This window comes from Meriones unguiculatus, chromosome 5 (genome assembly GCF_030254825.1).
Source record: "Meriones unguiculatus strain TT.TT164.6M chromosome 5, Bangor_MerUng_6.1, whole genome shotgun sequence".
In the NCBI taxonomy this organism is placed as follows: Eukaryota; Metazoa; Chordata; class Mammalia; order Rodentia; family Muridae; genus Meriones; species Meriones unguiculatus.
This window is the reverse complement of record NC_083353.1, coordinates 104,545,618-104,567,728: the sequence shown is the minus strand read 5'-3', so window position 1 is coordinate 104,567,728 and position 22,111 is coordinate 104,545,618. Positions and strand designations below refer to the sequence as shown.

Here is a 22,111-nt window from a genome sequence, read left to right as displayed (position 1 = left end):
AATATATCATTCTGAACATGTTCCCACATTAGTTTCCTTCCTTTTCTTTGTTTATGGTTTTGTTTCCTTGCTAAGTCATCCATGGCTTGTGGCTTTGAACTGTCAAGCCTCCTGTCTCTGCTTCCCAAATGCTGGGACTATAGCCATGTACCATGGCACCCAGGTCCCTAGGTCAGTTTTCTTAAGCCCACTCCTTCATGCATTAATTAACAATTCCACTAACTTAAAGCTCCCTGGAGTAGGGAGTCTGTATCTCTATAGAGAAAACAAAGCACTTTCAAGAGGAAAAAAAAAAAATCTTTAAGAGAAAACTTGTATAATTAGCATTAACAGCACATGTATATTACTTATTATACACTTAGAGCTGCATGCTTAAAAATTCTAACAAGCACAAAAACAGGCCAACATACAATAGCCTCCCGCCCCTAAATCGGAACACTCAAACATCAGTGAAAAAGAGCCAACAGGACCAAGTTTAGCAAGCCAGTGTTGATTTATCATCCCTGACACTTTGTCTGATACATGCCAGTGACCAGTTGCCCTTACAAAACAAAAGGAAAGTGCTGAGAGTAAACAGTTAAGTATCAAGTCCCTAAGTCAATGCAAAATGAGGAAAACACCAGAAGAGCTGCAAACAGAGGAAGGAGACAACCACCAGAACCAGACAGGAAGACGAAGCAGAGAACCTGCTAAAAATTTGTGATCTATGATCCATGACAATCACCTGACCATGTGTGCACACATCATAGGGGAAAGGGAGCCTGTTTATCTCACGTAACATCTTAATTTCTACCTTAAGGTCAAAGACACCTCAGCACAAGGCTGGGGTGCTGCTCCATGGTAGAGAACTTATTATTAGCACAAGCATGGAAGGCCCTGGGTCAATCCCCAGGCACCACAAATACAGAAAATCACCATTTAAAAAAATACCTTATAGAGACCAAAGATATAATTCAGTATTTAAGTGCACTGGCTGCACTTCCAGAAGACCTGGTAAATTCACAACACCAACACCTTGGCTGCAAGGCCTCTTTACTCTAGCTCCAGGCATCCAATGCCCTCTTCTGGCCTTCATGGGCACCAGGCACACAAATGGTACACAGGGATACACCCAAAACAGATAAAAATTTTTGAATACCATAATTCAAAGTAAGCTGACTATCCGCAAATGATGAAATAATTTCCCCCAGTTTATCTGGAGACATGTCAGAGTCCAAAACTCATACTGCAACTGACTCAACAACATCCCTGTGTACAACACTGCTTTTTCTTCTGCTGAACTATGTACTCCCCAAAGGCAAAGCAGCTGCAGCACACCCAAACTGCAGGAAAGTAACATGGACATCTCATTCCAAGGCAGCAGACTTTTTCAGACAGGACTGTGCTCTCACAGACACTCACAGTAACTGGACAGTAGCTCCAGACATTCCCGAATGTGTTGATTAGTTTGTCAACTTGACACATGCTCAAGTCACCTGGGATGCAGGCAAGCCTCTGGAATAGCATCCTGATTCATGATTGATGTGGGAGGGTCCCGCACAGAGAGGGCAGTGCCACACCTGAGCAGAGGGTGTATACGGAGACATACTAAGAAAGCCATAGGAAGCAACTACGCAGTATTCCTCCATGGACTCTGCTTCAGTTCCTCTGAGTTTCTGAGTTTCTGCCCTGACTCCCTTCATCAATGGATTATAATCTGCCAGCTAAAATAAATCCTGTCCTTCCCAGGTAATGTTTGGTTGGGTGTTACATCACAGCACTAGAAAGCAGCACAGAAGACCATGTGACCAAGCTTACTAGTCTAGCCTGTGCATCACTTTGACCATCTAGATACAAAGAATGAACATGAGATGGATGGGGAGGTGGATTAAGGACCCATTCTTTTATTTTTAGAAAGAAGGCCAAAATCTGGGAGAGGTGAGGAGCAGTGGCCTCCAATTCGGTGTAGTGGTCAATAGTAATGCCCTATAGGGAGGCTAGCAGTGCCTCAAAGATAATAAGGAACTGCTGTGAGACTGTGGCAGACTGAGAGACCCCCAAGTCTTTCAAAAAGGAGGCATGTCCCCTGTTCTTCCCGTATGACACAAGTGAGGAATAGACAAAAAGTAGCTGACCCAGGCACCACAGAGTTAGTTAGATGGAAAATTCAGACAGGCAATAATCAGTTCATCTATTTTACCACATGAGGTTCAAGCACACCTTCCAAAGACAAAGTCACCTATAAGAAGCCACCGTTAAGGGCTGGACTACACAACCTAATCCTTCTGGACCAAGAACACGGTTCTCATAGTAAACCCTAGGCTAGCACTACTTCCATAGCCTAACGTGACTCCACCTTTACAAGGTACCAGAAACCAGAACAATTTAGATCACACACTGCTCTAACAAATGAAGGCTCCTAAAATACAAATAGGACACAAAAAGCAGCTGAGAGAGAGAGGTCATCTCATCTAGACTCTAGGCTGCTTTCTCAGCATTAGCAATCCAACATGATCAAAGCCCCCAGAGAGCCTTGGGAAATGTCAGCATGGGTAGGAGACACAGGGAGACTGTGAAGGGATAAAGGACAGAAATATTTCTAGTCGTGTTTTATGAAAAAAGACACAAAAATGGCCCCAGATGCTCAGCTACCTGCCATAGGGACTTTACTGAGGGTAGACTTCCTACTCCTCTGGGGTTCATCTACCCTAGGAAGTCCTACTTCTTTAGACCTCACAGGTCACACCACCACACAGCAGTGGGATCACAAAGACAGGCACCTCAGAGACACAAAACCAGTGGCAACCACAGAAGAGACATGTAAAGTGGCACCTGAGGCAAGGCTGCAGAGAATGCCCAGGAGACCTCCCTCAGGAAACTCCTTTCATGACAGAGAAGCAGGGACCAGATTATATATCCACATGTGCTTGGACAAAAAGGTGACTTTATTCAGACTGCAGGGAAACCCAGGCCAAAGGGCAGGGATCCAGACTGGCCATCTTACTGTACTCTGCTGATTTCCCTGGGGCCTTGTAGCCAGCAGGCAAAACAACTACCCCTCACCCCAAATCCATTCCACAGCACCCACCCACCCAGCAACCAGGAGGTGAAGTCTTGTGATGAAGTTTCAAGGTAATATCTCATCCTGGTTTGCTGAGTTTTGACAAGATCTCCAGCACATCCTTGGCGGATGGAGCCTGTCCTATCCTATCAGGCTACTGGTCATCCTAGAGGGTTTAAAAGAGAAAATAAGGTTACAAGTTGAAGCACAACAAACTAGGTTTAATACCAACCCTAAACTTGTATTCTTAAAAATAAATAAAATATATAAAAATAAATAAATTGTTGTGGCTGTGCATGTTTGAGGAGATACGTATGCTACAGAAGGCATACAATAACTCTGTGAAATTGGTTCTTTCCACCTTTTATTCAGGTGCTAGAGATCAAATTCAGTTCAACAGGTTTGCATAGTAAGTGCCTTTATCCACTGAGCCATCTCACTGGCCTTTGAGTCCAACATTTAACACTACAGTACAGCATGGTCATGTTCACATGTAGGCAACAGGCAATCTAATTACAAAACACATAGATCTCAAAGTTTAAGTAAGTTTAAGATCTTCTATCCAACTGTATTCCTAACTTTCGTTGGCAACATGCAGCCCACAGGCTGCAAACTAGACATGCCAGTTAGTTTACGTCAGAGAAACAGCCAAAGACTCCCATGGCTGACTGCTAAGAAACATGTGGCTCTTACAACCTTTGCAATTAAGATTCCTGCTCATGCTCCCTGCTCAAAGACTGTACAGGCGACTGGTGTTCGCTCGAAGGACCGACAGAGTGCGAGACAGTGATTCTTCTTTGACCCTGGCAATCTCTCGAACCGTGTGCAAGGCCAAGCCTGGATGGGCATACTGGCAAACACTTCTCGGCACCTGGAAGACAGCAAGCATTCACATCATCATTTTGCCTTCTAAACATACCTGTCACATACACTGTCCCCCATCCCATACCCAGCAAGGACCTCTTTGGGGCTGCCCTGTAGAGACCCCTTTACCTGCAGGTGCAGGGAGAGTCCTAGTCATGGGGGGCTCTGGGTGAGCAGGGTCCCACGCTTCCATGGACTACCCTCTACAGGGTAGGGCTTTGCACTGCCTGGAAGAGAGTGGTTACCCTTCAGCTTCTCAGACCCCAGGACTTTTGGTTCTACAGAGTAACAACAGGGAGACACCTATATCACAGAGGGTGGACCAGGAGGTCACTGGGGCTCAGGCCCAGCCATCCTCCCATCCACACGACTCAGTGCCTCAGGTTGGTCTGAAGACAGTCCTACCTGGCGAGGAAGGAAGTAGGGTGCGTCTGTTTCCACAATAATTCTCTCCAATGGGATCTGTCTAAGAGCATCCCGGGCCTCCCAGGCAGAGGAGTAGGTCAGCACTGCTGTGAAGCCCACCGACATGTTAGGGAAGTACTTCAACAAGGGCTCAATGACTGAGTAGCTGCCAGTGAAGCAGTGCCTGTGGGAGAGTATGGTTCAGGGCTTGCTCCCAGGCCTCAGCAGCAACCCCTAGCTGCCTACAGGCCTGAAGCCCCCATTAGTGGACCCTAGAAAAGAAAAGCTTATACCCAAGCCGACTCCAAAGCAAGCTGAGAAAGGAGACAGTCCAAACACACCAAGACCAAGCTGGCATGAGGATCAAATACTGAACATCACCAGACCCACATTCACCCCACAATCTGGGCAGCCATCTGACATGACTATAGCCATGGTACAAGCTGGAGAAATATGGGAGAGGAGATAGCAGAAATAAAGACCAGCCCTCCTCAGGTTACAACTACAATATAAAAGTAACATGCCTGTTGTTGGGTTTCATAGCCGGAACCCCTACCCCTAACCCTGCTAGTATACAGGCAATTCCACTGGCCTTTCTCTGGGACCTAGCAACTGCTTATGTCATCACCTGCTACCACCAGGTGCATGCTATGCATGAAAGGGCTCTCCAACCACCCCAGATCTCTCTCTCCCTGCATTCCTCTCCTCTGCTCATGCACTCTTTTCTCTCTCTCCTCCCCGTCTCCCTGTCTGCATGGCAACTTCCCTGGTCTTATGACTTAACTCTAGTTTACAATATATGGTGATGAAAATGTAAAGTTATAAAGATCTATTCAAATTAACAAAAGCTAATTTAAGATGTCTAACTACTTATGGCTCTGCTATTTGCTCAACACCAAGCTGCTAGAAATGTAGGTAAGTAACAACATGTTTAATGAATAAGTTACATTTAATAATCAAGATCTATAAACTCCTAAGGTGTGATGAGTTTCACAGTAACGTTTATTTAACTTCTCTGTCTTTTCACCCTTAGCTGTTTGGATAAACTTACCCATATTAAAAAAAAAAAAAACAAAAACAAAAACAAAAAAAACCTGAAATATTCTAATAGTGTGTCTGGTCCTTTTCCCAGGGTTGGACATTTAGACAAAATCTCAGGGGTAATACTTGCTAAAATGGGAGTCATTCTCTTCTGGCAGGAGGACCTTGTGGCCCTTCCATTAACATATGACTGTGGTGCCTATTAATCTGTCAAGGTCAATGTTGGCCACTAGGCTCTCTCAGTCCCTATTCACAAGCCCCACCCCAGCTCACAAGCCTCCTTTCTCCTGGACAGCCCAGGCACTTTAAAATAACTTTTTTCCCTTTTCAACCAAGGAATGGCTATGGTTTCTTTACTGTGCCCATTTTCAGGAACAGTAAAGTTGCCAGTCTCTACGGACTGTATCTATGATTAAAAGCTTTATTTTGATACTAAAAGAGCTTCAATTCAAAGACTTATTTTTAAGGCTCAAACTAAACAGGAATAAAGCTGTAAAATCCTAACCTTTTATATAAGGTTATTTAAGGATAATTTAAAAATGCAAGTAAATTAAGATTCTTGTAAGCTTCAGAGAATCAACTTGAATCTACCTCTCATGGGACAAATGAACAACATCCTAAGTTTCCCACCTATTGCCTATTCCAGAGTGTGGGACCCCATTCCCTTTCCCTGGTTTTGGGACTCCCTTCCTGTACTTACCAGGAAAAATGAGCCTAAAAGTTTCAAACATACAAAGAAAAATTTAGGGACAGAAGGTAAACTCAACTTTACCTTCTGTCCCTAATATATATCTGTTACAGCAGACTTCCAACCAATTAAAAACAGCAAACTGCTCCAACTGCTGTCTTCACATCCCTAGCCCAAGATGGTCTTGCAAAGCCTGGACATGGAGTGACACAGCCTACTCTTCCTGGACTTGGACAATAATCCAGCTTCTTGAATTCTCAATGACATCCCAATATCAGCAGGAAGTAGTCACAGACAATTACATCACCCCTTATTCATTTATTATCAACAAAAAGCTGGGATATTGGGTTTCAAACATGGGAACCCTAACCCTGCCCTGTGGTATAAAGACAATTCCATTGGCCTGTTCTCAGGGTCCTAGCAACTGCTTATGTCATCACCTGCCACTGCCAGGTGCATCAGACATGTGTGGATAAAAGTACCCACCAGCCACCCCAGATCTATCTCTCTCTGTCTCCCTGCATTCCTCATCTCTGCGCATGCTTTCACTTTCTTTCTCTCTCTGGTCCCTCTCTGTCTCCTTAGATGCCCCCAATAAACCTGCTTTTATATTTTTAATTCAGCTTGAATTAGCTTATTTTGTTGACGAAGAAAGCCAATAACCTGTGTTGTCAGATGCACAAAAAAGAAATGACCAAATGAAAATAAGGAGTGAGTCATAGGTAAATAAAGTATTTTTTCATTTTTTTTTAGACAGGGTCTCTCTACATAGCCCTGGCTGTTCTAGAACTCACTCTGTAGACCAGCCCAGCCTCGAAATTACAGAAATCCACCCGCCTTTGCTTCTGAAGTGCTGGGATTAAGAATTTTCTTCTTAAATGTAATTGCAGTTTATGTCCTTAGGCCACAAATACTGTCTAAGTATCTACAACTCAGGGCTTCCTGCAGCCACAACTCCCTATCAAGCTGTCTTTGCTTTGGTCCAGCTCTCTAAAGACAGCTATTGTTAAAGCCCTGAAAACCCAACCAACCACTTCTCCAACTGTACCTCAGCCACTGCATCAGTGGGTGGCAGCATAGTGGCTGAAAGCCCACTCCCTCCTGCTATCTGACAAGACCTAGATTTGGTTCTAGCCTCCCTAAATTCTGTTTAATCCCTTCTGGCGAGCTAAAGCACTCGCTCACTCACGCATCAACTCCTAACCACTTCAAGTCAGGCTAAAGGGCCCCTACCTGGGTTCCCTCAATGTCCACCTCTGTCCTGCACTCTGCATACTGAGGCAGCCAGTGGCCGTTGTCCATCTGACACCTCCCCAATGGCATCCCAAGAGGGGGGCCACAACTGGTACATGCAGTGCAGGAATGCAAGGGAGCTTCCTATACTAAGATTGTGGTTACCACTAAGTAAAACACAACCTGGACCTTTAATGATAACTAGAATAAACAGTTTTCTGTCCATTGTGGTGGCGCATACCTGTAATCCCAGCAGAGGGGAGACAGAGGCAAGAGGATCAGGAATTCAAGGTAATCCTTGGCTATGTATCTGAAGTCTGGACTGGGCTAACATGAGACCTGATCACAAAACAATCATAAAAGCTTTCAAATTCAAGTAAGAAAAAGAAGCTAAGAGTTATCTTTTCAGAAACCTTGGAAGGTTCTCTGTATGCTAAGCAACTGAACCAGACAGCAGCCTCTCCCACATCTGAGACCAGGAAGCCCTTTCTAGCTCATTCATGATTAAAGGATTACTTATTTAAACTGTTAAAAAGTCACTGCTGAGACGGGTAGTGGTGGTGCATGCCTTTAATCCCAGCACTTGGAAGGCAGAGGCAGGTGAGTTCAAAGCCAGCCTGGTCTACAAAATGAGCTCCAGGACAGGGCAGCCAAAGCTACATAGAGAAACCTTGTCTCAAAAACAAAACAAAACAAACAAAAAGTCATTGCTATCTAAGCAAAGTCAACTACCAGAAGTTTCATGTGGTTCTATTTAATGTTTAATTCTTTTAAAAATATACTTTGTACATAATAGGAAGCTAGGTGTAGTAACACACCTTGTAATCCCAACACTTCTGAGGTAGAAGGAAGGGATGATATCTACTGAGTACCAGCCGAACTTAGGCTTTCAAAACCCTATCTCAAAACCACCAAACTTTTCTTAAATGTAATATGGGTGAAGAGGTAGAAATGATATAAATAAAGTACTCTTGTATGAAAATCTACAAAAGTCAAGTTACTTAAAAAATGCAATAAGGGTTCAGATCGCAAAAGTCCTCAAAAACCACCCAAACAGCATGATTGCTTTTCTTGAATTTCATCTGCAGCTAGTGCAGGAATGCCATGTGCCTGCCCACTGAGACTGTAGCTCCTAACCTATGGATCTTGTAGTCAGAGGGCACAAATTTTTTCATGATGTCCAACAGATCTTCATCAGCTTCACGGCAGTGAATAACCAAGGGTTTCTTCAGAGACACAGCCAGCTGCAGCTGCCTCCCAAACACCTGAGAGAAAACAAAGTGACAGCAGCTGATGAGTGGCCCTTCCATCTGTTACCTCTGGGTACTGTCTCATATTCTTTGCTTCTAAACTAAACAGAACTGTGAACATAGCTACCATCGACTGGTCCTTCCTACACTGCAAGGTCCTCTAAGCCCTTGAGCTGCTCAACAACGTGCCATCTTCACTGGTTCCCTGAGGAGACACTGTGGCCAGTTCAGAAGGCAGTAACCCAGAGCTAGAGAACCCTGCCTCACCCTAGTTTGCCTCCCTGAGCAGCTGGCAATGAACACTGTGCAGGGGCAGAGATCTAGAATGTATAATACCAACTTGCTGTCCTTCAGATCGATCCCTCACCTCTACTTTCCAGAGGTAAACCTCTAGACCTTTCCCTATGCAAGAGTTGTACACTCACACACCCCCTCCAACAAAATGTCTAGGTCTTAGGGTTCACAGTTCCTCAATATCCTTCTAAGTAACTACCCATGGATCTTCTTCATCCTGCAAAACTGGTGAAATCCACAGTTAATAATGTAAGCAAACAAGTAAAATTAAATCTCTCTTTTCTCCACCAAGGCCAGGTTTAGAATAAATAGCACCAGAATTTTTTTCAGCAAGTTGTCTCACGTGATACATTCTATAAGCAGTTTTTTTTTGTTTGTTTGTTTTTTTTTAGCTGTGGAACATAGCTCATGTTTGTATCTTCAGCATCAATAACAACACATTTTTTTATAATATCCACTTAGGAATGACATTTACAAGTCTAAAGCATGTGCCAAATTGTCTCAAAAATGGAGGCACAAGCCACTATCAATTCTGATGTAACTTTTAACTTTTTTTTAAATGATTTGTTTATTTTTGTTTCATATGCACTGGTGTATTGCCTGCAAGTATATATGTATAAGGGTGTCAGATAACGCTGGAACTGGAGCTTCAGACAACTGTAATAAGCTGTTATGTGGATGCTGGGAATTTAACTCGGGTCCTCTGGAAGAGCAGCCAGTGCTGTCAACTACTGAGCCATCTCTCCAGTCCAATTTTAACTTTTTAAAAAATTATTACATCTTAGCCAGGTATGGTCATGCATGCCTTTAATCCTAGCACTAAGGAGGCAGAGGCAGTCAGATCTCTGTGGGTTCAAGGTCAGCCTGGCCTACAAAGTGAGGCCAGGACAGCCAGGGTTCTGTTACACAGAGAACCCCTGACTCTTTGTTATTTATCTGGGTGGGGAGGTGAGGGGAAATTAGAAGACAACTCTCAGGAGTTAGTTCTCTCCTTCCACCAAATAGGTCCAAAGGATAAAATTCAAGGCAGCAGGCTTTGTGACGCTTGCCTTTACTCACCGAGCCATCTAACTGGCTCCCTTCAGTGGTAAGCAAAAGACAATGAGACAATGACCAAATATCAAATGATTTTTAGGTGGCTCTGGAATCTCAGTTCAGGTCCTCAGGCTTGCATGTCGAATCATCTTACTCACTGAACTATCTATCTCCATCACCCTTCTATTTTCTTAAAGTTGTTACAGACCATCTGCCCAAGGACCTAGATTCTAGACCCTCATGAGGAGGGTGGGACCACCTACACACAGCACATTTTCTTAAAATCTTTAACAGATAATTTTAAGACAAGCCACCAACTGTCCCTTGCAAGTTAACAAGAGGCCTAACATTAAATATATAATAGCTGGACACACATCCAAATTATAAAAACAAAAACAAGAAGAGTAAAAAGTCTCCAGCATGCAGGGCTGAACAGAACAGCAGTAAGGCTGTACACCTGTTATTTACTCTAGCATTCTCCCCCCACTACCAATGCTCTGGTCCTCAGCTGACACAGCATTTCAGAGACTGCAGACTTAACCTGACTCTCCTAAGGAAACCTGGCCTTTCTTGCATTCTTCTTAACTCAATAATTAACTCCAGTCAAACACAAAAAGAGGCACAGATACCCAGGGTTCAATGAGATGGCTGGAGACACTCTCCACTCTTTCTGGCTTTTTCTTCAAAGGATTCTGACCCTCTTAATGGTTGATCTGTGCAATGTACTCAGGAATACCTAGGGCCTAATCCTTGTAAGTTAAATAGTTAAATCTGTAAGCACACAAATAAAAACAAGGAAAGACTTAATGAGAACTACTCTACTCATTTTTCCTCATTTTTTTCTCCTCTATTTTCTCAGTCCTTCAGGAAGTATCAGACAAAACTAAGACTCATTTCCCCTCCCTAAGGATACTCACCCCTCATGTGGATCAGATGCAGAACCCAAGCGTGGCCCACACTCATGCTCTCTCAGGTCTGACTACTCCCAATACGGTCAGACACAATCTTTCCCCAGACCCTTCGTCCCCTCAAAGTAAGACTTCCAGCTAGTGCAAACAGGTTGTTTGTTGGTCACTATTCACTTTACCAGGTGTCCAATTTAAGATTTACATCAAAAACACAGCAGTCACGTCCTTTCTCCAGCTTATCGTCCTCCATGTTGACAGAAACCTCTAACCCTGTGTGTGCTTTACATGCAGGTATGTGTTCTGCTCTCCAGCCAGCAATCTATTTCCTAACTCATTTTTTCATCTTGAGTCTCATCTCATTAAACTAAATGAGAGCTGGAAGACCACTGGTCAAGTTCAGCTCAAGCAGGGCAACTCTGGGACTCGAGATGTGATCTGAGCCCCTCATACTCTTAACAAAGGACTTAGGTATTGTTATCAAGTCCTCTTAGCAGGGTCCCTGTAACAGGCAGGTATCAGTAAACATCAGCTGTACAACTCTGACACTCCAGTGAGGAGCTTCCTGAACTGCTCCTCTTCCCTTGGCACACCTAACCTGTGCCACAGGGACTATCCTTCTTAGGATTTTGTCAATTTGACACAACCTAGAGTCGTATGGAAAAAGTGAACCTTAATTGAAAAAAATGTCCCTGCCAGTATGCTTGACTGATGGATGATGCGAAGAGGCCTAGACCCCTGTGGGTTGCACCAATCCTAGATTGGTAGTCCTAGGGTATATAAGAAAACAGGCTGAGCATCACTCCTCCGTGGCTTGTGCTTCAATTCCTGCTACTAGGCTCCTACTCTTTTTGACTTTTTTTGGTCATTGTGCTTATAACTGCACCGTAAGACAGGGCCCAAATGGAAAAGTGGTGTTATGTTTCACTATCCTAAGACTCTTTTCCCCATGTGTTCAGATGTAGTTACTTTATACATGTGTCACAGGGTTAACACATTACCACCGTAAGCCAGAAAACCAGCAAGCCAAACTCTGAAGAGTCAAGACTCCAACACTCCAGCCCTAAGGCCTGTAGCCTGTGGGATGCACAGCCTAAGACCTCACAGGCCTCCTAACTGTTCTAGGAGCTCAGCATACATGTTCCACCACAACTACTACCTGGGAACCAGGGAAGGATGAATGGGAGGGCCACTGCCTCCTATTCTCCATCAGAGAAGTCTGCTGAAAGGCTACAAAGGACTCTTCCCCTGCCTAACTGTCAAGTTCAAAAAATACTCAGGAAAAAAAAAAATGTTATAATGGTTAACAGTCATTATCTCAGACTGAATTACCTTCTTTGTACATTTTTGTAGTTTGTAAAATATTTTGTAATAGCATATTTCATTTTATAAAACCAAAACAAACCAGTGTATTGGTGCTATTACTGGAAAGATAGATGCAAGAAGATCAAGAGTTAAAGGTCATCCTCAGATAGATCACCAGTTCAAGGCCAGCCTGGGCTACATGAGACCTAATCTCAAATGATAGATAGACAGATAAGATAGTATAGATAGATAGATAGATAGATAGATAGAGTGCTTGCTGCTTTCAGATAGAACTCAAATGCTGGGTGATGGGGATGCACACCCTTGAACCTACTAGCATTTGGGAGGCAGAGGAAAGAAGATATCTGAATTCCAAGGCCAGCCTGGTCTACACAGTGAGTTCCAGGACAACCAAGGCTACACAGAGAAACCCTGTCTCAAAAAAAAAAAAAAAAAAAGTAGTAGTTTCAAAATAGGCAGAAGAGATGGCTCAGCAGTTAGGTGTATATACTGTTCTTCCTAAGGACCTGAGTTCATTTCCCAGAAATCATGTCAAGCAGCTCGCAAATACCTGGGACCCCACCTGGGGCTCTAACACCCTCTTCAGGCCTTCACATACCCTTCACATGCACATCACTAAAATTAAAATGGATCTTTAAAAACAGTTGTTAAGCTCTTGCCCTCTCTCTGTGTCGGGGAGCCCCCTTCCCTTCCCCTATCATGTTTCTCTCCATCTCCATCCAATAAGCCCCTTCCATATTAACAAAAAAATACAAAAAACAAAAAAACAAAAAACAAAACTAAACTCGTTTCAGTAAGGGCCAGGAATGAATAAAGGCCCTTGCAACCAAACCTGACAAGTGAGTTCAATCCCCAGGACTCATACAGTGGAAGGAGATAACCAACTCCTCTAGCCTTCACTCACCAAGGCACATGTGCATGCACATGAACACATATATATAACTAAGTAGATTAATATAATTCTTCAGAAGTCTCAAAATGAGACAGGCAGTGATGATGCACATCTTTAATCCCAGCGCTTGGATGCAAAGGCAGGTGAATCTTTGAATTCAAGGCTGGCCTGGTCTACAGAGCTAGTTCCAGGACAGCCAGCACTACACAAAGAAACCCTATCCTGAAAAAAAAAACTCTCAAAACGTTTCTTCTCCATCTTATTTTTGTAAAACTATGAATGGTGCCAGATGTGATGGCACATGCCTTTAATCCTATCACTTGGGAAGCAGAGGCAAGAGATCTCTGAGTTCCAGGCCAGCTAGGATTACAAAGGGTGGGAAACAAAAACAAAAAGCAGTCTGGGTGCCTGTAATCCCAGCACTCAGAAGGCAAAGGCAGGTAGATCTCTGTGAGTTCGAGGCCAGCCTGGCCTACAGAGTGATTCCAGGACAGACAGGGCTACACACACAGAGAAATCAATCAATCAATAACATAAAGCAGGGGCTGTGGTGGCACATGCCTTTAATCCCAGCACCTGGAAGACAGAGGCAGACAGATCTCTAAACTCAAGGCCAGCCTAGTCTACAAAGCAAGGACAGCCAGGGCTACACCAAGAACCCGTCTCGAAAAAAAGAACAAACTAAAAAACAAAAAAAAACAAAACACCAAAGTTTTGAAAAACAGTTGAATAATGGCATTCAAGGAGTTTCAAAATGCAGAACAGCTCTTACTGGGAAGTTTAAGCACTAAAAGAGATGTCTGAAGGAAAGCAGACTAGAGGCGGTACCTGGTGCTGCTCAGGAACTGGTGTGGTGCACTTGTGAGAGTAGTCCAGGCCCATCTCCCCAAATGCTACAGCCTTGGGGTGCCGTAAAGCATGCAAAAGCTTTCTTTCTTGACTCTCATTATAGTAGCGTGCAAAATGAGGATGACAGCCAAAGGCCCCCCAAACCAGATCTTCTTTCAGGAGTTCCTCCCATAGGCCATCAGTCAGTGTCCTTGGATCACAGAAGTCAGAGATGCACCCCTGAAACTCCTTAGGAAAGGAGCTGCTATAAATCTTTCTGAACTTTGTAAAGGTCCCCTTGAAAGACAGCTTGGAGTACAGCATGTCCAGGTGACAGTGGGTATCGATGAAGCCCTCTTCCAGGCTCTGCTCCCGGTGGCTCCTAGGCAAAGAGCCAGATGTGTGTTCTCTGGTGTGGCGAGGTGGTGTCTCCTCTCGGAATGTCCTTTTCCCCTTCACCTCCTCTGCCTCCTCACTTCTAGAGAACTGAGGAGAGTGAGAATTCTGGGACCTACCTTCCTGGGCAATGTCTAGGCCTTTGGAGATGCTCTGGGTGCTCACTACAGACTTGGAGGAGTGAACACTCAGAAGATCCTGGCTGCTCTTCCCGGCCTCTGCTGAGTCATGGCTGCTGGATTCCACCAACGGATAACCAGGGATCTTATGGCTGCTAGTCCAGTAGCTGGCATAGTCACACCATGGGCTACTATACAAATGAGGAGGGTACATAACATAGTCAGTGGGGAAAGAAGAAGTTGTTTCTGGAACTGCTGGATATTTCAGTGAGACAGGTTCTTCTTGGGAGAACCTCACAGTGGCCAGCTCATCCACATCCGACCAGTCACTCCCTGAAGAGGGATGCTCAATAACCACCTCTCTATCTATGTGCTGCAGAGAGAGAAAAAGAGAAAAAAAAAGTTAGCTCTCCTATGAAAAACCCCTCCCTCATCCAGTACTATGGTTCCACAATGGTCTCTCCCCTCCAGAGTCCTTAATCTCACTCTGAGGTTACACCAAAGGATGTAAATTCAACCTATGTAATTTAGAGGCAAGGCCTTTGCAATGCAATCAGATTCAGATAAAAGCATCAATGTGGAACCTGATGATTGAACACTGGGGGCTCAAAGCAGGATTTCTCAGACTCCCTTGAAGTTAGATGTTAACTGGGTTTCCAGATGCTTCTAAATAGGTATGAGATGATTCAACACATACAATTTTTGAACCAGTTCTCAAGAGAAAAGGTGTACATTTCCTTTTCTCTCAACTGCTTTCTACAAGCCAATGTCTGTGTAACAAACTCAATTCTATCAGTGTCCCCACCTCAGGCTACAAGATGAATACTATATTTAGCAGGGTGGAGCATCAAGACAGAAGGCAGCAAGAACTCTGAAGCTGGACCCATCATTCTTAGGACAAAGTTCTATTTTATTTAAGACACTACCATGTTGGTCTTTTTCAATACAGACAAACCTACATCCTACCACATTTAATAGAATTTTTAAAATATTTGTTAAAAAGCTGACCTGAAGTTTATTAATAACTGAAAGGAACGGCAGAAGAGAGGGCCTAATTTCCTGGAGTTCATGTTAAATAAATTATTGCTCTTTTAATTACTATTCTCCGAGTGCCTAGGATTTAGGGTTAGAGGTAGAGCTCCTGCCTAGGACTCCTAGAGCCCCAAGTGTGCTCTTCATCATGGTGGTAAAACAGAGGTCAGGAGGGAGGCAGGACACCAAGAACAGTATCACCTGTACCCCTTAGGATCAAACTAGAAAGACCAAATGCCAAAAACATGCAATTAAGAGATTTAAAATCCAAAAACCAAAACAAAAAAATCTGGTGTGTGCTCAATTACCTTTTGATCATCTGCATGCGAGTCAGAGTTATCAAAAAATTCTAGGGCTGGAGAGGGTTTGTCAATGACTATCCTTCGGTCACCAAGCAGCTCCTCGTTAGTTTTTGTCACAGAATCTATAACCACTCTTCTGTCACAGAAGCTACTCCTGTCTATTGCAGACTCTTTTTTCTCCACCCTGACCTTTATATGAGACTCCTCCTTCTGAGGTACAGTGACTGTAACTTTTCCAGCTGGTCCTTCAACACTCTTAACCAGTTGTTCCCGGCTCCTGGATGATCCTTCCACATTTTTGGCCGGTCCTTCCACACTCTTGGCTGGTCCTTCCACACTCTTGGTCAACCCTTCCCCACTCCTGACTGAGATTCCTTCCCTGCTCTTGGCTGGTCCTTCCACCTTTCTGATTGGTCCTTCCCGGATGGGATACTCTTCCAAGTTTGTCTTCCTCTGAGTGGCAGCAGCTTCTCCCTTCCTCTTGGGCATCGACTTCCCCAGGATGCTCTGGATGGCCTTCAGGTAAATCACTGTTGAGCCCTGGTCTCGAAGCCTGTCTTTCTTCCTTTTCTGAAACTTGTTGGGTTCCTCCATAGCATCACTCTTACCCTCAGCTTCAGTTGCAAATTCAGAGTTCATAGAGTGACAAGAACTATCTTTAGAATCAACCTGCAATTTAAAAAATAACTTTCAAAGGTTTGTTCTAATAGCAATTTCATTATCTACAGCACTTAGTCAACTACAAATCATGAGTGGTTCCATCAGCCCGAGAGAAAGTGAATGTGGTAAGACTCTCTTAAGACAGTAAAGGTAATACAAAGGTAATACTCTCTTAGATAACAGTTTCTCCCACTCCACAGTGGAAAGCTAACATAAGGTTCAGTCACTGTCTTAAAATTCACTTCTCAAGTGCACCATGGCATCCTCTTACCACAGAGGGCAGGGAGCTCAAAGATGAACATGAACAGTACAGTTGTATAGTTGCATTACACTGCAAGGTGGGAAGCAATGACACACTTCAAAATAAACAAAGTAACAGTTCTATGTTTTCTCACTGGAATCAGCCCAGTCCCGCTACAAAAAAATCAGAAACCTAAAACCCTGACAAGGGGTAAGCCTGCCCAAAGGAACCCCAAGTACCCCAGTCCTCAGTGAGTTCTGCCCCTATGGCCTAAACTTCTTTCAAGTCTTCTACTAATTTTTTCCCCAACTGTAATCTTGCTGTTAGGATACTCTCCCAAAGACGACATAAGGGTACACCAAATCATTCTCACTACCCATTCCCCACCTCCAGAAACACAGGCAACAAACACTTTGGCCCCATTCTCCCCTCTGTAACCACTCACTCCAAGTATCCACAGGGGATAAACTAAACTATAATTAGTTTATGTTAACACTCTGGTCCACTCTTAGCCTAGCATGGTAGAAAAAATGGAGCACTCCCAAAGGCAATGAGACGTCAAACCTCCCCAGTTGTAAAACATACATGATCCCAGGGCATTCTACACCCAGTGCAACTTGAATGTTTATATTAAGTTCCTCTCAAAGTAAATACACTCAGGCCAGAGATAGTGTTACTCATCTATAATCATAGCACTGGGATAAGGGAGGAACATCACTGTGAATCTTCAATCAGCCTGAGCTACATATTAAGTTCCATGTAAGTCAGGGTTATATATCAAAAAATAAAATCCAGTGCTAGAAACACCACATGCTCTGGTTGTATGACAGAGAAATGAAGCTGCAACTCTCCTCCCTGCTGGCTAGCTTTCTGAATGCCAATGGGGCTATTCATGCAGGTGGGAGAGAATTGTCATCACTGGTCTTAGCATGCCGTTGACCCTGAATGCTACATACTCTTGATCTGTCAAGCAAGATATGGCCACTTGAGTAACAGAGGTATTACTACTAACCATTTTTTGTTTGTAAAGGTCAATTCAACTAAAGATAATTCACATCCAGCTCTGCAAAACTGGCCAAAAGCCAACAGCTGTGGAAGTGACAAGACCTGATGTGGACGCCATAATTGTTGTTTTGCCAAATAATTTTTTTTTTTAGAAAACAAGTTTACTGAGCAGGCACGATAAATCAACAGGTAAAAACACTTGCTGCTACACCTGACAATCTGAATTCAATCCCCACAATGAACACAGTGTGAGAACCAACTCCTAAAACTTGTCTTCTGACTCCCATCCAAACACTGTAGCATGGACATGCACAAATTAAAAATAAAAATGGGTTTATTGAGCAAACTAAACTGTGAGGGGCAACAAGCTGGGCAATAAAGGAATACTTTCCAATAGTTCTAAGAATCTAAGGAGAAGAGCAGATGTTAGCTAGCAGTAGAGCACTTGTGTGAAATCCTATGTTCCAGTCCTAACAAAGTTAAAAAAAAAAAAAGCTTAATAAATATTTAAAATAAATTTCCTGGGGTGGGAAGATGGTTTAATGTTAAAAGGAGAATGGAGACAAGTGGATTCCTAGTTTGTTGGCTAGCTAGCCTAGTGTGGAACCAGCAAGTTGGATTAAGTACTGCCAAGCCCAACAATTTGAGTCTGATTGCCCAGAACCTACATGGTAGGGAGAGAACCAACTTATCCTCTGATCACCACATGAATGCCCATAGACATAGATAAACATTTTAATGACCTTTGTTTAGATTTATTTAATGTGCATAAGTGTTTTGCCTGCATGGATGACCATGCAACACTTCCATGGAGACAAGAAGAGTCAGATTCCCCAGAACTGAAGTTTCAGACATATGTTAACTGCCATGTGGGTACTGGCAATTGAATGTGTTTCCTCTTGAAGAGCAGTCAGTGCTATTAACCATTAAGCCATCTCTTCGAGCCCAATAAAAATTATTTTGCTATTTATTAAGAGGAACAACTTGAAGAAGGAAGAGGAAGGAAGAAAGAAGAGAAAGAAGGTATGATGGGCACACCTCTCTAATTCCAGCACTCAAGAAGTATAGACAGGAGGATTAGGAGTTCAAGGCTAAATTCACCTGTAAGACCTTCTCAAATAATAATAATAATAAATTTTAAAAAGAGTCAACTTCAGACTTAACAACAAGAACAAAGTGAGATAGACATTAGGACTGTCTATTAACCAAGAGCTGGGAATGTAACTCAGTGACTGTGCACTTGCCTAGCATATCGAGGTCCTGAGCCAATCCCAGCAGGGAGTAAATAAAATAAAATGTTCAAGCATCTTCCTCTTGAACATTCTGTGTCCTGCCTCTAAGAGCTCTGAGCCAAAAATTTAGGGTACACAAAGTCAAGTGTACACCTGTCAAAGTCAAAGTAAGCAGAGCTGGAGAACAGGGTGATTAAGCAACCTGAGATGGCCCTGGGAAAATGTTTTCATCAATGCTTCTCAGCTGTGCCAGCCCAGAACACCTGAGACTCAAGACAAACAAGGTCACACTTATCTGCTAAGCAAGGAAAAAGAGGCCAACACTTCCTGAGGTCATAGATGGGACCATGTCCCCAGTCCTCAGATCACACAGTGCCTTAGAAACTGGCTCTATGACCCAAAAGATTGCTGGGCATTATAATAACATTCAAGTACTGATTGTAACTACCAAAGGAGATGTCAATGGCCCTCATGAAAGATAGAGCCAGGCTAGGATTAGACTCAAATAAAGGCCATACTCTCAATTAAGTGGCTATTAGCAGCATAGCCTGAGACTGAAAATTCCTGTCCCTGACACTGTGGTTCCCTGTGTCAGTGATGCTAAATGCAATCATCTAACGTTGATGCTGTCTAAAACCTACCTGGATATCCCAACACAATTAAGTTGTATGAGCAAAGGCTCATATTTACCTGACTGAGCCATATTCAGTACTGTTCTGCCAAAGACAATTTTCCACTTTAACGTTATTTGTTAACTTAGAAAAATCCTCCTTGCCCTCCAGAGGTCAGGCTATAGAGTCTATATTGAGAAAACATGGGACATGGGCTGAAGATAAACTCAGCTGTAGAGCATTGGATTAGAAAACAAACACTTGGGCTGGGGAGATGGCTCAGCAGTTACAAGCACTGGTGGCTCTTTCAGAGGACCCAGGTTCAATTCTTAGTACCCACATGGCAGCTCACAACAGTCTGTAACTCCAGTTCTAGGGGATCTGACACCCTCATACATGCTGGCAAAAGACCGAAACACATGAAATAAAAATTTACAAACACTTATCCAAAGAGCCCTCCAAGTTAAACAGCCAAGACTCAGCTTCACTTATGAAACCAAGAAAGTCAAATGTAATGACACAAGGCTGTACCTCCAATACTCAGCAGGTAGAGACAGGAGGACTAAGAGTTCAAGGTCATCCTTGGCTATATATGGAGTTCAACCTAGACCTATCTCAAAAAGAAATGCACAACTGGGTATGGGGGCACACACCTATAATCCCAGCACACTGGGAGGCAGAGGCAGGCAGACTGCTGAGAGTTTATGGATGGCCTGGTCTACAAACAAGTCCAGGACACCCAAGGAAACGCAGAGAAACCCTGTCTCAAAAATAATAATAAAATAAACGAGAAAGAAAAAGAAACCAACAGGAAAGGTTTTTAAAACTCCATTTCCTTACAATCTATTCCTTTCCCTAGGGGCAACCCACCTTCCCCCCAAAATGTGACTTTCTCTACTCACTCTTCTACATACACAATGAATGCCCATTTTTAAAAGTCTACCAGAGCTCCAAAATCTACACTGTAATATCAGTAGGAGAGCAGAGATCTTTGTTACAGTTACTGAAGAAGTTACTCCTAGAACACTGCCTGGCACAAAGCAGGTCCTCAGTAAATCCACTCAAAGCCTGAAATGAATCTGCTCTTAGAAGCAGTTCTCATTCCACTCCAAGAAGTTACAAACCCCACTTACATGTTTCTACTGGGGAACCAGACTTGAGTTGGTCTCCAAAGATACCTACTAATAAACTAAGGTATAGTGGCATATGCCTTTAAACCTGACAGAGGCAGGCAGGTATCTGTGGATTCCAAGACACCTTGGTCTACACAGACAGACCCTGACTCAAAAATCCAAAACCCAGCTGGGGATGGCGGTGCATGCCTACAGCACTCAGGGAGGCAGAGGCAGGCAGATCTCTGTGAGTTCAAGGCCAGCCTGGTCTACAAAGTGAGACCAGGACAGCCAAGGCTACACTGAAAAACCCTGTCTCGAATAAAAAAATAAATAATCCAAAACCTTGTAAACAAACCATCCAAAGAGAATGGCAAGTATAAAGACATTTTTTTAAATTTTACTTTTAATTAATAGTGTATGTATGTGGGTAAATGCACAAGTAGATGCCTATGGAGGAATCCATGAGAGCTGGAATTACAGGTTGTTGTGAGCCTAGTGACCTGGGCTCAGAACTTGGGTCCTCCTGCAACAGTAGCAGTATGTGCCATCTCTCCAGTCCCAAGGACAAATTCTTTAAAATGACCAAAACCTACATTCTCTCTCCTGGGCATTATTCCACCTTCCACTGTGGCAATTCTCCAGTCCCACTGCTCATTTATAATCACCTGAAGCTTGCAGAGATCCCTCCAAGTCCTCTTTACTCACTCTCTGGGATAGCTGGCCAGAAGCATAGTCAAGCTTTCCAATCAGTTCCGGATGCCCCCAATTTTGAAAACTCCCTCTACACTGAGCTCCACCCCCGGCCCTCCCCCTCCCATACACACCCAGGCCCTACACAACAAAAGGACCTAATATGTATTCTCCTCCCATTGAATTTCTCCCCTCCACCTCTCGAGCCACGTGAAAGGGACCTCACCGTTTGCCGCACGTCGGCACCACCTACCTTTACGCTGCAAGCTTCCTTCCGCAGAGAAGCCATTTCTCCTAGGGAGGAGTGGGCGGGGTCCAGAGGGATCCCCTTGGACGTAAGGAACTGGCGAGGGCTCGGAATCAGGAAGCCAGGGGAGGCGGCCCCGCTCGCACCCGAGCCCGAGGAGAGAGAGGACGACGAGGAGGAAGAGGAGGTACGGCGGCGGGCTGAGCTCCGAGACGTGCGGGCCACATCGTCCCCCCGCCGGGCTTTCAGACGCTGGGGGCTGCTGGCCCCTCGAGGGCGCGACACACACCTGCGAACCGGTCGGCCGGAGGGGGCCACATTGCCGGGCTCCCGGGGGCGGCTGCGCTTGCTGGGACACCCTTCCGACGTGCTGCCCCAGTGGTACTTGACCTTGCGCCGCTCCGACGCCATGGGCACCTGCCACGGACAGAGGGACAAGGATTGCAGCGGCAGCCTTCGGGGCTGCTCACCGCACGCCACCGGGAAGCCTCCAGGGCAAGGGCGGGGACCGGCCCCACTGACCTTTCCCGTTCCTGTCGTCTGCCCATGCCACTGCCGCGGGCTTCAGGGACGCCACAGCGCTCCGAGATGAGCCTACGGGCCGAGGGCCGAGCCCCACGACGCGCTGCCGAGCTCCGCGAGCGCTACTGTCAACACCCC

General features: G+C 44.4%; 1 protein-coding gene across 4 annotated transcripts; it reads right to left on the bottom strand.

The window, feature by feature from the left end:
- Positions 1 to 2,903: 2,903 nt before the first annotated feature.
- Tatdn2 (TatD DNase domain containing 2) lies at positions 2,904 to 22,111 on the bottom strand. 4 transcript variants are annotated; one of them, XM_021637612.2, is made up of 8 exons: positions 21,974 to 22,111; positions 21,458 to 21,868; positions 15,657 to 16,319; positions 13,802 to 14,689; positions 8,409 to 8,536; positions 4,310 to 4,493; positions 3,737 to 3,911; positions 2,904 to 3,206 (listed from the first exon to the last, which is right to left on the bottom strand). In XM_021637612.2, the coding sequence occupies exons 2-7, from the start codon at positions 21,860 to 21,862 to the stop codon at positions 3,771 to 3,773; spliced, it is 2,409 nt and encodes an 802-aa protein (XP_021493287.1). In that variant the 5' UTR covers positions 21,863 to 21,868; positions 21,974 to 22,111; the 3' UTR covers positions 2,904 to 3,206; positions 3,737 to 3,770. The 4 variants fall into 4 exon arrangements, 3 of the variants coding, with proteins under 3 accessions (XP_021493287.1, XP_060239924.1, XP_060239925.1); XM_060383941.1 differs by having other exon boundaries at positions 15,840 to 16,319; XR_002476421.2 differs by lacking the exon at positions 2,904 to 3,206 and adding an exon at positions 4,034 to 4,131 and having other exon boundaries at positions 3,775 to 3,911.

What these genes read in the sequence shown, in the direction of transcription:
- Tatdn2 (XM_021637612.2), bottom strand. Translation starts at nt 21,862, where the DNA reads ATGGCGTCGGAGCGGCGCAAGGTCAAGTACCACTGGGGCAGCACGTCG. An exon ending in AGGAAGCTTGCAGCGTAAAG is followed by an intron (nt 16,320 to 21,457) that starts GTAGGTGGTGCC and finishes TTTAAATTGCAG; the next exon opens with GTTGATTCTAAAGATAGTTC. An exon ending in CGCATGCAGATGATCAAAAG is followed by an intron (nt 14,690 to 15,656) that starts GTAATTGAGCAC and finishes CTCTCTCTGCAG; the next exon opens with CACATAGATAGAGAGGTGGT.